This window comes from Balaenoptera musculus, chromosome 8 (genome assembly GCF_009873245.2).
Source record: "Balaenoptera musculus isolate JJ_BM4_2016_0621 chromosome 8, mBalMus1.pri.v3, whole genome shotgun sequence".
In the NCBI taxonomy this organism is placed as follows: Eukaryota; Metazoa; Chordata; class Mammalia; order Artiodactyla; family Balaenopteridae; genus Balaenoptera; species Balaenoptera musculus.
In genome coordinates, this window is record NC_045792.1 from 38,899,274 (window position 1) to 38,914,202 (window position 14,929).

Consider the following 14,929-nt stretch of genomic DNA (forward strand, 5'->3'; position numbering starts at 1 on the left):
TAAAAATTAATTTCAACAAAGAGATGGAAAGTAATGAAACAAGTAAAGTGTTTATTAGGAGGGGAAAAAGTACGTGTGAATAGACACACATGGGTGGACTAAGAGAGAGAGTTGCATCTTCGTGGTAGTTTAAATCACTTATATTATGGGGCATTTCTTGCGGGTTTCCTCTGACCAATGTCTTGCTTTGCCTGGCTCTGAGCCCGTATTTGGTATAACTCAGGGTTCTCCCCTGTATGTGCGCACATCTCTTAATGCAGAGACCTACGGGAAGGTTGACATCACCTGCTATGGGGTGGTGCCCCCTCCCTTCCCCACACCCCCAGCCTTTCTGCACCTGTATAGTTGGGAAGATCTCCTTGACCTTGAGAATGAGAAATATGTGGTCTCTTTATCTTTTTTCTGGACGGGACTCAGCTCCTCCCAGCTCCTGGCATTATCTTATCTTGGAGTAGCTGCCCACACAGGACAGATTTCAGCTGCTCAGCCTGGGGCCCATCTATATCTCCTGCATCACTAATTTTACACCCTTTACTATCTTTCAAAGGTCAGGTTTTTGTTTTCTTTCCCCACCAAAACAGAAACAAATTCCAACCCTAGGAGGCTACAGCCTGAATAACAGGTTTAGAAATGCAAGCCAAAAGCCCAGAAGGCAGCGTGGTAGTGTGTATAAGTGTGTTTCTGTGTGGGTGAGAGATAGGGAAGAGGAGGTTGGAGTTGGAGTGATGAGAGAAAAGGGTTAGAAAAGTTCTAATAGAAATCCAGAGTGGCTCTAGGACAGCTGTGGGCCACATGGGGGCAAACAACATTTACTCTCCAGATTCCACTGCTGGGAGTCAGTGGCCCAGAAGTAGGGTCTAGAGAAGGGAAGAATGGAAGATAGGAGGCAGCAGGATAAATGCAGCTGCAGAGGCAATGCCTAAAGGGGTAGACCAACTATGGCCGATAACTACTGACAAACTGCATTCTGTAAACCAGACAGTATGTTAGAAGCTTTACAGACATTCCTTCAAAACCTCACACAACGACATATTATCCTTCTCATTTTACAAGAGGAAATAGGTCAGAGAAAATATATTATTTACTCCAGATCACTCAGCTATTTAAGTGGCAGAAACAGAATTCAAAACCAAATCTAGCCCACTGTAAACCCAGAACTCATCACATTATACCTTGCCATTAACTGGTGAGGGAATGATACAATTCAGCTCACAATAAGGGAAAGTTTGTATAGAGCAACCTTATAGCACTTAGTATACCTGTGGTCATCTGTTTGCTTTTTTTCTGTCCCTTAGACTGTGATCTCTTTGAAGATAGGACTGTATTTCTCATATTTGTCTTCCAAGTACCTAGCATACAATGGATACCAGTTCAGCCTTAGTTTTTTTTTATTGAACATTTACGATATTCCAGACTCATAAGGCTCTGGGACATGGCTGGCTTCATGGATGTGCAACTAGTGAAGTTACACAGGACCATGTGCTCAGAATAGCACTTGGTTTATGCTCCATTGCCACCATCTTTAAATTCTAAACTTTAGGGACTTCCCTGGTGGTCCAGTGGTTAAGACTGCAAGCTCCCAATGCAGGGGGCCCAGGTTCAATCCCTGGTCAGGGAACTAGATCCCGCATGCCATAACTAAGAGCCTGCATGCCACAATGAAGGCCCTGTGTGCCGCAACTAAGACCTGGCACAGCCAAATAAATGAATAAAATAAACATTTTAAAAAATTCTTAACTTTATATTTGAACTTTTAAGATGGATAGGACAATGGAACATGCTTGGGATCAGAGGAGAGAGGGTCTATGTGCACGTCCACCACCACTCCTTGCTTCCCATTCACAAAAAGCGTTTAAGTCCTGTGAGCACAGAATGCTGGTGGATGCACAGTCCAAGGGAGTTCATCGAGACTCAAATTCCCGGATTCCATAGTGTCGGTAGAATGCGCACGCATGGACAAGTAAAATAAATACAGGGGTGCTAGTTTTGTGCAGTATCCAGTGTTCTAGTAAGAACAAAATACATATGCCTACATAGTACGAATTGTGAAATTTCAGTAATTCTGCGTACAAGCTAAATGTTCTTATGTTTGTATTTAAAACTGGCATTGCAGAATATAGAGCGGTAAATCTCATGCTAATGAGTTAAACTCCATTTTTCTTTACTTAGAGTGACAATAAATAGCAAATTAATGCTATTAATAATTGTATAATTAGTGATTAATTAATGAATCAATAAAATAGAATGATTAATGTCATTAATAATTAATAATAGCAGGGCTTCCCTGGTGGCGCAGTGGTTAAGAACCCGCCTGCCAAAGCAAGGGACACGGGTTCGAGCCCTGGTCCGGGAAGATCCCACATGCCGCGGAGCAACTAAGCCCGTGCGCCACAGCTGCTGAGCCTGTGCTCTAGAGCCTGTGAGCCACAAATGTTGAAGCCTGTGCACCTAGAGCCCGTGCTCCGCAACGGGAGAGGCCACCGCAGTGAGAGGCTCGTGCGCCGCAACGAGGAGTAGCCCCCGCTCGCCGCAACTGGAGAGAGCCGGTGCGCAGGGGCGGGGACCCAATGCAGCCAAAAATAAATAAATAAAAATAAATATAATTAATAATAGCAAATTAATGCTATTAATTAAAACATCATGACAAGTGGAAAGAGATACTACAGAAGAAAGGAGACAGCTTATATTTTAGTACCTTTAATGGCACTTTCCCCCTGCGTTTTGAACAAGGGGCCCTGCATTTTCATTTCGTACTGAGCCTCACAAATTACATAGGCAGGCATGTTATGGAACATGGCAGTGAATAAGATGCGATCCCTGTTCTGGTACTTCATAATGCCTAGAAGACTAGACTGTCTGTGCCTGGAATTGCTCAACATTTAGAGCAAAATTGAGTAAAGAGGCTAGATTACCTTCCAGGTCTGTCCAATCCGAAGATGACACTAACCACAGATTATTAAGACTAGACGGCTTTCCTGGTTTTATCATATGATACAAGAGGTCTGAAAGTGGACAAATCAAGCCAGCTCATTCCTTTTTGTAACTACTTTGGGGAAAAAAACCCCCCAAAATACCAAAACTAAACTAGTTTAAACTTTTATCTTAACAATCATTAATCATTCAGGGAACTAAGGGAGAAAACAAACAAAAAAGTTCGCCGCTGGTATCTCTTGTGATATGTTAACCAACCCCTGGGAGGCTGACACTTAGCTCTGAGTGAAAGAGTAGTTAACAAAAGTCCGAAGGGGAGAGGGGACCTGGATGTGCTACGGGGTAACACTGGCTTCCAGTACAAAGGTTACACATTTTGAGTCTCGGTCAAAGCATGATCGTCTCACAATTTAACGCAGAGATTTCTGAAGGCAAAAGTAGGCATAATATGACAAAACACACCTGGCACCGTACACACACGCACATCCCCCACACACTCGAGATCAGAAGTCAGAGGACAGCTCAGCAAAGGCGAGACCACTGGAAGCAAAGCAGGTGGAGTGTCTGTTTCCTTGCAGTTTACAGTCATTCCGTTCACCTGACCCCACAATTTATTTCTTGTAGTTTGCCGAAACATTCTTGTCTACTGCACTTACCTAATCGGTGAGGGAAGCCTACACCTGAAACCCGATCTTGCCTCAGTCAACTCCACCTCCTCTGGATCCGGGAGATCAGACCCCGCCCTCTCGAAATCGCTCCTCCCCTCACGGAGATCAAAATGGCGCCCCGCGAGTCGCCACTTCCCACCTCTCACTTTCTTCCTGGAGTCAAATTGTTATCGCGAGACTTCGGCCTCACTATTAGCTGGGGCGCGCAGCCCGCCCCTTCTTTTCTCCAGCGCGGTGGTGGAGGTTGGTGGTTCTTCGTTTGTTGGAGTGTTGGGGGGGGTCCGGAGGTTGCTGAATGCGGACTTCCTAGGGAGGGGTGGCGGGTATCTGGTACGCAGCTGAGGCCCATGCCCAGCCGGCGCTGGTTGGTGCAAGCTGTCTGCCCTCTCGACGGGTAGGAAAGAGGACGGGGGCTTCCGGGCCTTGTGGGCGGGTGAGGGTTTCCTCTTGTAGCTTTTCCCAGGCCCCTGCGTGGCGTGGCGGGGTCCAGCCGCGGAAGTCAGTCCCCGAGGGCGGAGGGCTCGTGGTTTTTGTGGACTTAGGGCCTAGTGGCTTTACTGCGGCCCACAGTACACGATTAATGGCGTGGGCGTGGTCCGTTGTCTGGCATGTAGATGTTAAAAGGTGGTATAGACAATACACATTTTCTGAATTAATAGGGGTTAAGTGCGAGGGTAACCATTGCTGACGCCGTTCTCCTTGCACGAGGTTAGGCGCTTCCTGGAGACGCTCGCCCCAAAACCGCACAAAATGCTGAAGGGGAATTGTTAGAGCCAGTGAAGGGCACTATCGCCATGTGCTCCTCCTCGCAGAATCTCGGAATAGGAAGCCACGCTTCCGTAGGAATGCTTTCTAGTTTCCGAAAAAGAGGTTTTGAGTCAACTTTAATTTTGATAATACGCTCTGATTTTTTTTCTTTTAAATCTCAGGTATACCATCAGTGCCACTGGATCCACTTGTTGAATTTCTTTTTGGGCAGTTATTTCGTGACTTATTTCTTAGAGTTTGCATTTTAGGAAACTACGGTAAAACATACCATGAAATTACCAGGAGTCCCTTGGATATTTTGCGAATCTGAGATCTCTGTGACCTTATTGGTTTCCTATGTTTGAAATATATTGTTCTTGTAGGATTTCTTTCATCGTTGCTCATTTGTCATTACCAAGAATGCTAAAGACTAAGACCAATATACGAATAGGAAGAATGATGGCATCCCCGATAAGGGAGATGGAAAAGTAAAATTAGACACTATCTTTTTTTTTAAATTTTGTCCAAACTATTGTAATGTATCTAAGGAGATTACAACAGTGCCCTTTGTCTTTTTTTTTTTAAATCTGTAAGCCTTTCATCGAAAAGTTTGAGAATTCAGAACTTTTAAATTAATACCCATAACAGCAAATTCCAGACCAGGAGTTTGGATAGAGGTAGTTAAGTCCTGCTGATTATTTTCCCAGGTATACTGAGGCCATACTCCGCCTTCTGGCTTTGTATGCAAAAGATTTTCGTACTAGTTCCCAACTGCTGTTGAAAAATGGCTTTTTGGCCGTTAGTTGAACATTGATACTCTTCATTGTACATTACTATATGGCTAAGGGTAAAATTACATTTTTTTATTGTTGCGGAAAGCTGTTTGATACTTTCGTTGGAAATTACAGTACTCTTCTGGAATCTTCCATTGGATAGATTAAGGAGGCAAAACTGAAAGATAGAACCTGTGAATAAAATCTCTAGATTTTAGGATTGACCTGAAATGACAGTTCCTACGTGAAAGTATTAAAGGCCTTGTATGTGATTTTGCCTTAACTTATGTGTAATTAATTTACGTAATTGTCACGACTACATCAACATTTTCATTACTCTGACACTAGCTGTTTGCATTTATTCAGGGAAACGACATCACATTTACTGAATTTATATGGTCAGAAATCTGTTTAATCAAGGACAATTGACAACAAATTTGAGAGGGGCTTGGAGAACACATACCAGGAATGGATTCTCTCAACTATGCAACGGTATCTGATTCAGCTGTGGAAATTGAGAATCAAAGGTAAGTGCTTTTTTTTTTTTTTTTAAATAACTATCACCAGATTTTTCTGGAAAAGAGACTAGGTGGTAATTTTACTGTATTTGAATTACCGGGAAAGCATAAATCATTGTAGATAATGAGTGGTGGTAATGGTAATTTTCATGCATTAGAACAGAAAAGGAAGACCTGGTTTGCACAGGCCTTTAAAGTTTTAACTACTTATAATCGTGGGACACATTGTTAACTCAGGGAAACGGGAGTATATTCTCCGGGCCAAATTGGTATCTTCCTGATTAAATCATCCTCATTTTATAAGAAAATGGATATCAGTAGGGAATCTTGTTTTAAAATCAACTTGTTCTATTCCACATTATCAGGGATGCTGGCTTATGTATATGATGAGAGGTATCTAGTCCTAATCGTTGTTTATCTCACTGGGAAAACAAATGAGCATTTCTAGTATACTCACTACATCTCTCCACTAGGATACTCTTGTTTTATTTAGAGGAGGCTTTGTCTTAGTTTAGCCTCTAGCAGTGAACAAGGCTTGCCTTTGTGGAACTTACATAAGGAAGATGATTTTTGGCTAAGTGCTATGGCACATGGCATTATGGACCACTGTGTGGTAGAGTGGTCAGAGCTAAGTGATTGGCTAGTACTGAGCCCCACCTTTTAAAAAATTACTTTGAGCATGTTTTTTCTGCTTTGATTTGTAAAAAAAAAAGTATATTACTGGTAATGAACATTCAGTAATATAAGAGGGTACAATTAATCTTTCCCTGTTTTCTAGTGATAACTCTTCCTCTGGTAGCAGCTTATTTAAAACTCAGTGTGTTCCTATCCCACCTAAAAGGAGGCAAAGAAACCCTATTAGAAAATTTGTTCACAAACCTGAAAGTACTCAAGCAAGAGATTCGTCTAGTGACTCATCTATAGAGCCAAGACCATTGACTTTAAAAGCTATTTTTGAAAGATTCAAAAAAAAGAAACGTAAAAAGAGGAAATACAAGCCAACGGGAAGATCAAGGGGAAGACCAAAAGGAAGGAGAAACACTAGAAGCTCACAAATAAATAAGAAACAATTTAAAGACAAAGGACCTGGTTTCCCATTTTTAGAATCAGGAAATGGAAGAAAACCATTACCTTGGAGAAAAATTTTAACCTTTGAGGTGAGTCTTTATATATGCTGGTACACATAGCTTAAAATGTCTGAAATGAGTTGTTGGTTGCTTTTAGAATTTAGATTTACCTGGAACATACAGTCTTCACCTTTTATAATACTTCTCTATACTGACTATACTGCTGCTTAAATGCCACCCCCATCCTTCAGCTCAAAGTTCACTTGGACTTCTGGGTGGAATCTTGCACTGACTGGTAACACTGGGTGAATGTACCTGTATGTCAAGTGCTCTAAGGCTGATTTTATACCTTGATCTTATCCTGTCAGGGCTTTAAACATCATTCCTAAAACTCAAATGCCCAGTTGTTTTATAGTAACCGAAGTGAAACCCACACCTGCCTTTCATGTTCAGTGGCTTTAGTAGATTTCATTTTGTTCAGATATTTCAATTTCTGACAGAATTACCAGACAAATATGCCAGTACTTAGCAGTAGACTCTGAAATATTTGAGATAAGTGATTGCATAATTTGTAGTCAGTTGTTCTAGAATCTGATTTATAGGAAAGGATTAATACTCATTAACCTCTTTATGTTTTAAGGTGATTAAAATAGACAGTTCTCTGCATTAAAAAATGTCTTAAGTAATGCCCAAATGATAACAAGATTTGTGCTTGTTTTTCTTGGTACTAACTTTGATAACTTGCTAGGTAGAACAGTGAATTGATACACGTGATCTCCATATGGCAGAGTAGTTAAATCAAGATCACTAAGGACCTTCTTGTTATGGGGATCCTTGTAATTTTGGAACGTAGGCATTTGCTGAGTGGAAGAAAATTTTTTTATTTTTAAGTCCTTGACTTAAAATATGGTGTTTTTGGTACATAGCAAGCAGTGGCAAGAGGATTTTTTAACTACCTTGAAAAACTGAAGTATGAATACCATCTCAAGGAATCCTTGAAACAAATGAATGTTGGTGAAGATTTAGAAAAAGAAGACTTTGATAGTCGTAGATACAGATACTTGGATGATGATGGATCTATCTCTCCTATTGAAGAGTCAGCGTAAGTTCTATCATGGATTGGAATAATTTTGGACATAGGTTTTTATGAGATTAAGTGCTTTTAAATTTTAATGTTGCTCCATATGCTATCAATTTGTTTATACTTAGATTTAATAGTGATGTGAGCACAGATAAAATATTAATAGACTTGACTGGTATTGCTATTTCAGTTGTATGTCATGACAGTATACTACTCATTGGGTTATAAAAGACTTGTCATCTGGGTGATACGCTTTTTTTTTTTTAACTCTATTGGAGTATAATTGCTTTACAATGGTGTGTTAGTTTCTGCTTTATAACAAAGTGAATCAGTTATACATATACATTGAGTGATACGCTTTTAATATTGCAGAGCAGAGGAGGAGATTGCAACAAACCTTGAACATGATGAATGTGATATTAAATTGGTGGTAAGTGACAATTTTATCCCACTTCCTTTTGGGAGGACAGCTCTTGACAAAGGGAAAATTTTATCCTGTTGTGTTATTGTCTGTATTTAAGTTTTGAAAGGTTCAATGCCTTTGGTGCAGGAAATGCAAGAATAAAAATAAGAATTTTATGGATAATTGGTGAGAACATGAATTATCAATACTATATCAGTAAAAACAATACTATTTAAGTTTTCATGTGTGGTGTTGCTACTAGGATATCAGATGAGAAAATCAGCAGAAGTTAATTTGGATTTTTAACATCCAGATGTAGTATCCAGGTTATTTTAAGTAACCTAGAGTTTAGTTATATGTAATTACTAGCGCGGTAAAGTTAAAGTTATTGCTTAGTATTGGTATTTCTTACGCAGGAGGATAATTATTTCATAATAAGTTCTGAATTACCAAAGAAGAAGAATGTATATTTGGAACAAGAGGAAAATACTGAAGAAGCTGCACTGCCTAAAAAGAGAGCATCAAAATCCAAAAAACACTGGACAGAGGACAGAATGGCCTGAAAATAGATAGGATTATGACTACCAGACAAGGTAAACAGAATAGAGAAAAAGGAACTTTATAGAAAGAAAAGACCATAAATGTGAATACATATGCCAGCCTTATGATAAAAAAGAACCTTGTAAGAAAATAAAAAGATTAAACAAATTTATAAAACTCCTGAAGTAGTAATTATAAGAAAAATAATTAAAACAGTGAGATTATGTAGAAAAAACATTGAGGCTGTTACAGCAGAGATAATCACTTCCCAAAAAAATAAACAACGTCCTACTGTTTTTGCATATGGTGGTGTATTTCTGGGTAAGAGAACTTAAAGGTGCCATTTGAGCTTTGAATCAAAGAAATAAGATTGTAATCCTGAAAAGAAAATCTTAGTTGCAATAACCACTAATGATTGACAGCCAGCCACCCTCCTTAGAGTACCTGCAACCCCATTTTTATTTTTTTTCAGACAAATTTAGTGTGAAATGCCTATTACTGTAATAAGAACTTAATATTTTCCTTTCCTAACTACCTATAATATTTCAACTATCATTTTCATCACCACTGTATGTTGCAGATTATGCCACTCTATGTACTGCATTTTACCATAGCACTTGTGTTTGTTTTTGTTTAATTTGTGGACAAAGACTTATAGACAGGTGCAAAAATAAATCCTCTTTTGCAACCCAGAACTCATTGTTCAGTATGAGTTTTGATACAGATAAGAAGGAACATGATACCTAAAAGAGAGTCAAGTGATGGGGGTGTATTGATAAACATAAAGATTGCTTCCAGGACTATAGGGCTGATAATTTCTCTCATATCTTAAGCTTTTAAATTATCAGCTGTATTGATTTAGTACTCTAATTTTAATGTTGACATGAAACAAAGATGGCTTCTTTTTTTAGGCTTTTATCTTGAACACAGTGTCTGGATAATTTAAAAAGGTATGTCTTACGCTTTAGGTGAGTTTGGGTCCAATTTGTGTAAATGTGATAAATTGTCAGAATTTAAAACCTCCATAGGTTTCATTATTGAAAGGCATTTTTGCCAATTTTAAAATTCTGTTCATAATGTAATTTTGGAAAATGAATCTCAGGATTGACATGCACAATTGACATTGTGCCAGTTTCACTTCGCTTGAAGGAAAGGGTCCCAGAACTATAAATAAGGCAGTTATAGTCAGAATCCTGGATATTCCTGCTTCAAGCATACACAACATATTTTTAACCTCCCCGCACCCCTATACAATATTTTTTAAAATTTTATTGAAGTATAGTTGATCTACAATATTAGTTCCTGCTGTGCAACAGAGACTCAGTTATACATATATTTCTATTATGATTTATCACAGGATATTGAATATAGTTCCCTGTGCTATGTAGTAAGACCTTGTTTATCTGTACTATATATGTAAGTAGTTTGCATCTGCTAATCTCAGACTCCCAGTCCATCCTTCCCCCACATCCCCCTCCTTGGCAACCACAAGTCTGTTCTCTCTGTCTGAGGCTGTTTGTTTCATAGATGTGTTCATTTGTGTGGTATTTTAGATTCCACATAGAAGTGGTATCCTATGGTATTTGTATTTCTATTTCTGACTTACTTTGCTTAGTATGATAATCTCTAGGCCCATCCATGTTGCTGCAGATGGCATTATTTCATGCTTTTTAATGGCTGAGTAATATTCCATTGTGTATATATGTGTGTGTGTGTGTGTGTGTGTGTATACATCTTTATCCATCTCTTGATGGACATTTAGGTTGCTTCCATGTCCTGGCTACTGTAAACAGCGTTGCAATGCATGTATCCTCTCAAACCGTGTTTTTCTCTGGATATATGCCCAGGAGTGGGATTGACAGAGCATATGGCAGCTCTATTTTTAGTTTGAGGAACCGAAGTACTGTTTTCCATACTGGCTGTACCAGTTTACATTCCCACCAACAGTGTAGGGGGGTGTTCCTTTTTCTCCACACCCTCTCCAGCATTTATTATTTGCAGACTTTTTGATGATGGCCATTCTCACTGGTGTGAGGTATATTTGCATTTCTGATACTGAGCAATGATGAGCATCTTTTCATGTGCCTATGTGTATGTCTTCTTTGGAGAAATGTCTGTTTAGGTCTTCTGCCAGTTTTTTGATTGGGTGGTATTTTTTTGGTTATTGAATTGTACTATCCAATAGTTTTATTATTTAAATTTTCTGGCCATGCCGCTACTTGTTATGTACGTCATTACATCTGGACTGAACATATTTACTAAGCACGTCATATGTTTTCAAGTTCTGCCTTCCCTTCAAATTTTGGTTTACCAAAATTGATGTTCTGCTATTAATTCACCCTCACATGATGTGAAGAATTCCCAAATAACTTTTTTCTTGAAAACCTCATGGCCTAAATGAGATGAAATGTTGCACCTAAAGGTTATTTTAATGTTATGCATGTTAATATGCTGAATAATTTTATAGATTATAATTTTGATTTAATCTGACCTTTGTTATTTAGATTTGCAAAAGGGATATAATATATTTTTCATACACTTGTTTGGCTAGTGCATTCTTTTATTTTTGGCTGCACCAAGTGGATTGCAGGATCTTAGTTCCCAGATCAGGGATCGAACCCACTGCCATCTGCAGTGGAAGCGTGGAGTCCTAACCACTGTACGCCAGGGAAGTCCCTGCAGTGTTTTTAATGCATGCATAATCTAAAATGAGGTAGAAGATTTAATAGTATAATGCTAGAAATGACTACACAGGACACACAATTTCATGAATCTGAATGATATAAAGTTTAATTAAATACACCCAATTTGCCTTCAACGATTCCCCAATGGTCAGAACATCAGCCACATTAACATTTTTCTGTATTTTTACAGTTGATATCAACTAATGAGAAAATACTTTATATAGTTCTTAAATTAAGGGAAAAATTCAGTTAAAGTAAAAATTTTGCAGTAATCAGGGAATTGCATAGGCAAAACACATTGCAGTAATGAAGTTCTTAAAATCAAGCTTAAATTTATATGTGGAACTCTGGTTCATGTATAATAGCTAATAAGTACTTTGCATATTTTTATCTGTTAGTATAATGCTATCTTTTCTAAGCATTGTTAAAATACCTACCATGTGATTAATTAATGGGATGATTTCTTTAAATTTCTTAAACATCCTTTGTGATGTCTGACTGTTACTGCACAGTTTTGAACTCATCTAAGAGACTGGAGCTCTTTCAAATAATTGTTCTCTTGTGGACTTGTTTATATTTTTTAAAAAGGAAGCAGTGGTTGAGGTCTATCCCGATGGGGCTTTTTCTGTAAACCTACATCGTTGGAAACGCCTCATAGATTAACTGTGTGGTTTCCTTTACTCATAGAACTACCTGTTAGATCTGTGGGAAAGAACTACAAGACAGAGCTGCCAAGTAAACTATGAAAAACCTAACAAACTTTTTATCTTAGGTATTGGCATATCCCAATGATCTGTACTGTTCTAGGGTGTGATGGCTTAGGTAAGTTTTAATCAGTGACAGTGTCATTTGTTGGTGGGGGGTGGCCGGGGGGTACCATTCCAGTTCAGATGATGAATTTAACCGTTCAACTGCTGAATGATACAGACATGAACTAAAACTTAATTCTGATAGAGCTGAGTATGCTTAATATCTAAATATTTTAAGTTATATATTGAGGTTTTAATTTTTAATCACATGAGTATGGTATCCATCTTTTATTTGCTATTTTATCTGCAGGAGTGAATATGATTTGAACCTAATACATTTTTAGAGGTAAGTGGAATATTTAATTTCTATTCAAATTAAGGATTCAGAAGTTCTGAAAAGAATGTTAAATTTTGAGTATACTCCATTACTGTTGTGACTGCTAGTTAATTAGGTTATAAAACAATTATCAGGATTTTGGCCAAAAATACTGCTGTAATATTTGTGTTTACAGAATTGGAAAAAAATGAAGAGACAGCACTGACATGTAAATATCATGTATAATCAGATAGTTTCCTATGTAAGTTCTATAGGTGTAGAGAGGGTAAAGGTAGCAATGGCTAGGTTTATAGTTTAAAATGGAGTTAATGTAGTTCTCATTGGAATGACAGATATAAAACTCAAATTAACATGTTACAAGAACGTAAATTTTTAGAGATGTGTGAAGATAATATTTCTCAGATGGTAACGTTACAAACTTGAGGTTGAGGGGTTTTTCTGGTTCAGTCATAATTGCACTGCATGGTATCTGCATTCAGCAGTTTGTTCCTGCTGCGTGTTCAAAGGACAGTGCAATATAAATTCAGTATTTGGCATCGTTGGTTTTCTTGGCTTTGTGCATGTTAGACCTGGTATTTCTGCTGATACAGTATTCCTATAGTTTCTCATACTGTTCAGTTTGACAGTCTTCAATAGTAACTAATACTATTTTTCTAGGGTGTCAAATTCAGAACCAGGCAGATCCATCGCCTGACCCTAAACATGTAAGGCTTTCTATTTGTTGCTTCTAGTAGCTTTCCTTTATTGATAGCATTGTTGAACTTCTATACAAGTGCAGAAGCCTTTTGCACAGTGTATATATAAGCTTGAGAGAAATGTTTATAAAGCCTCATACTATTGAAAATGGGCACTGTTGTTCATGGTGTCCGTAAATTGTTAATGTGGCTACATTGAGAACACAGGTTTTGCTTCCATCACTGTAATTTTATTGCAGTGGTGACAATGAGACCTGCAACATTTTTTTTTTTTTGCTAGGCTCATGAGTAAAAACTGGATATAACAAGGCTTTTCAGTATTAGAAAAGATGAAGGGATAAATAGCAACGTACTTGCTATGTTTAATTTCTAGGGTCCTAAAGTAAATCGCTTGAGGAAATTGGATCCCAAAGATTACAGGTATGATTTTCATTTCATTTTTTTCCCCTTGTATTTAATGAAAAAGACTATAATGATGTTAAAAAGGCCATTTGTAGTTTTACTATTTACCAGTGATGTATGATGTCATGATGATGGGCAAAATGTTCAACTGCTCTGAATGGGCTGAATGAAAATAGCCTTTCTGAACATCCATCTTACATAAAGCTATATTTTAAAACATGAAAGCTCTAAGATAAAAGTTGCCTGAAACATGCATGTTTGGAAGCAATCAGCTAAATTTAGGTATGAATGAAAATGGAACCTAATCAGTCCCAGTTGCCATTACAATCTTTTTCTGTAGGTGGGGAATTTTGAAGTGTGTCCATATTTCATTGGAGATCAAAGAAGCCTAACTAAAAGAATTGTGGCAAGTAATTTTTTTTTATTTTACCACACCAAATTATTTGTCAGGTTTTAATGGTCATTACCAAGGCTTTTAGAATGCAGTTTCTCATTTGCTGTGGACATGACCATAAAAAAAGTTTCCCACTAGGTTTTATTTCTGCTACTTTGTAGCAATCAGCCTGTTGGGAACATTTTATTGTTTACTTGTATTTCCATTGCCTAGGTCAGCACTGTTCCAGTATAAATAGAACACAAGCCATTTTTTCTAATTAGATTTTACAATACCGATACATGGGTAGTGACTATTATATTGAACAGTATGTGCCTAGATTGCTGGAGTTCTTTGTTTAATCCTGGGCTTTTAGTTTATTACATTACAGGTTGCCTGGTTACTAAAGGAGGGGAGGCTGGCTTCAGAATTTTACATGAGCATCTCTGAAAATGGACCCTTACCTTTATATTTGTTATACAGGGCTGACTCACACGATAACTTCTTTTTGAAAGGTATGTACACATTAAAGAAAATAATTTTATAGGTCATTTCAAAGAGGGCTGATGGGACCAAATCCAGGAGCTCTTTACGCTGTGACCAAAGATTGAGTTCTCCACTGGATATAATAGTAACTTGATAGTGCTATGTTTTCCGGATGGAGATACAAGCCACTCATACCCAAGACTGGTGATGTGGGAAAGTAAAAATAAATGTAAATATCTTCCAACTTTAACCAATGTCTACTCTCTTCTTTAGGGCTACTTTATCTTGAAGATTATGAGTTTGGAGGAACTAAGGTGATTGGCAGTGGAAAGAATCAGAACATGTGAAATTCCTTAAAAATTTATTGACTTAAATAACTTTGTGTTACACGTAATTAAAAAAAACCCTTTACACTTTGTGCAGAAAGTCAGCATATATTTTTGGCTCGAAGTTTCTCTAATGTTTTCTGTGGAGG

At 38.0% G+C, this 14,929-nt stretch overlaps 3 protein-coding genes and 8 non-coding genes across 24 annotated transcripts in view; 9 read left to right on the forward strand and 2 right to left on the reverse strand.

The window, feature by feature from the left end:
• Positions 1 to 3,687, reverse strand: part of C8H11orf54 (chromosome 8 C11orf54 homolog) — a 29,713-nt gene extending 26,026 nt beyond the window's left edge. For both annotated transcript variants that reach the window (XM_036860704.1, XM_036860706.1), the window contains exon 1: positions 3,588 to 3,687. The gene's annotated coding sequence lies outside the window, so the exon portion shown is untranslated. The remainder of the gene's footprint in view (positions 1 to 3,587) is intronic.
• A 101-nt stretch (positions 3,688 to 3,788) lies between these two features.
• On the forward strand, positions 3,789 to 14,889 carry TAF1D (TATA-box binding protein associated factor, RNA polymerase I subunit D). The gene is given in 10 exon segments (XM_036860709.1): positions 3,789 to 3,842; positions 5,486 to 5,646; positions 6,416 to 6,794; positions 7,631 to 7,806; positions 8,158 to 8,215; positions 8,605 to 8,721; positions 8,724 to 8,781; positions 13,474 to 13,613; positions 14,452 to 14,483; positions 14,728 to 14,889. Coding segments are annotated over 7 exon segments (855 nt in total). The 5' UTR covers positions 3,789 to 3,842; positions 5,486 to 5,587; the 3' UTR covers positions 13,482 to 13,613; positions 14,452 to 14,483; positions 14,728 to 14,889.
• On the forward strand, positions 9,341 to 9,467 carry LOC118900305. The gene has a single exon (XR_005021087.1). It is a non-coding gene; the product is annotated as a small nucleolar RNA SNORA40 (small nucleolar RNA).
• On the forward strand, positions 12,010 to 12,140 carry LOC118900297. The gene has a single exon (XR_005021080.1). It is a non-coding gene; the product is annotated as a small nucleolar RNA SNORA18 (small nucleolar RNA).
• On the forward strand, positions 12,297 to 12,368 carry LOC118900312. Its single transcript, XR_005021093.1, has one exon. It is a non-coding gene; the product is annotated as a small nucleolar RNA SNORD5 (small nucleolar RNA).
• On the forward strand, positions 12,953 to 13,090 carry LOC118900285. Its single transcript, XR_005021069.1, has one exon. It is a non-coding gene; the product is annotated as a small nucleolar RNA SNORA8 (small nucleolar RNA).
• Positions 13,324 to 13,458, forward strand: LOC118900292. The gene has a single exon (XR_005021076.1). It is a non-coding gene; the product is annotated as a small nucleolar RNA SNORA1 (small nucleolar RNA).
• On the forward strand, positions 13,714 to 13,786 carry LOC118900284. Its single transcript, XR_005021068.1, has one exon. It is a non-coding gene; the product is annotated as a small nucleolar RNA Z40 (small nucleolar RNA).
• LOC118900296 lies at positions 14,053 to 14,173 on the forward strand. The gene has a single exon (XR_005021079.1). It is a non-coding gene; the product is annotated as a small nucleolar RNA SNORA32 (small nucleolar RNA).
• Positions 14,514 to 14,640, forward strand: LOC118900291. Its single transcript, XR_005021075.1, has one exon. It is a non-coding gene; the product is annotated as a small nucleolar RNA SNORA25 (small nucleolar RNA).
• The window catches only part of CEP295 (centrosomal protein 295), a 48,725-nt gene continuing 48,594 nt past the window's right edge, over positions 14,799 to 14,929 (reverse strand). For all 13 annotated transcript variants that reach the window (XM_036860690.1, XM_036860695.1, XM_036860694.1 and 10 more), the window contains one exon: positions 14,799 to 14,920. In XM_036860690.1, the coding sequence (XP_036716585.1) occupies positions 14,882 to 14,920 (39 nt within the window). In that variant the 3' untranslated portion in view covers positions 14,799 to 14,881. The remainder of the gene's footprint in view (positions 14,921 to 14,929) is intronic.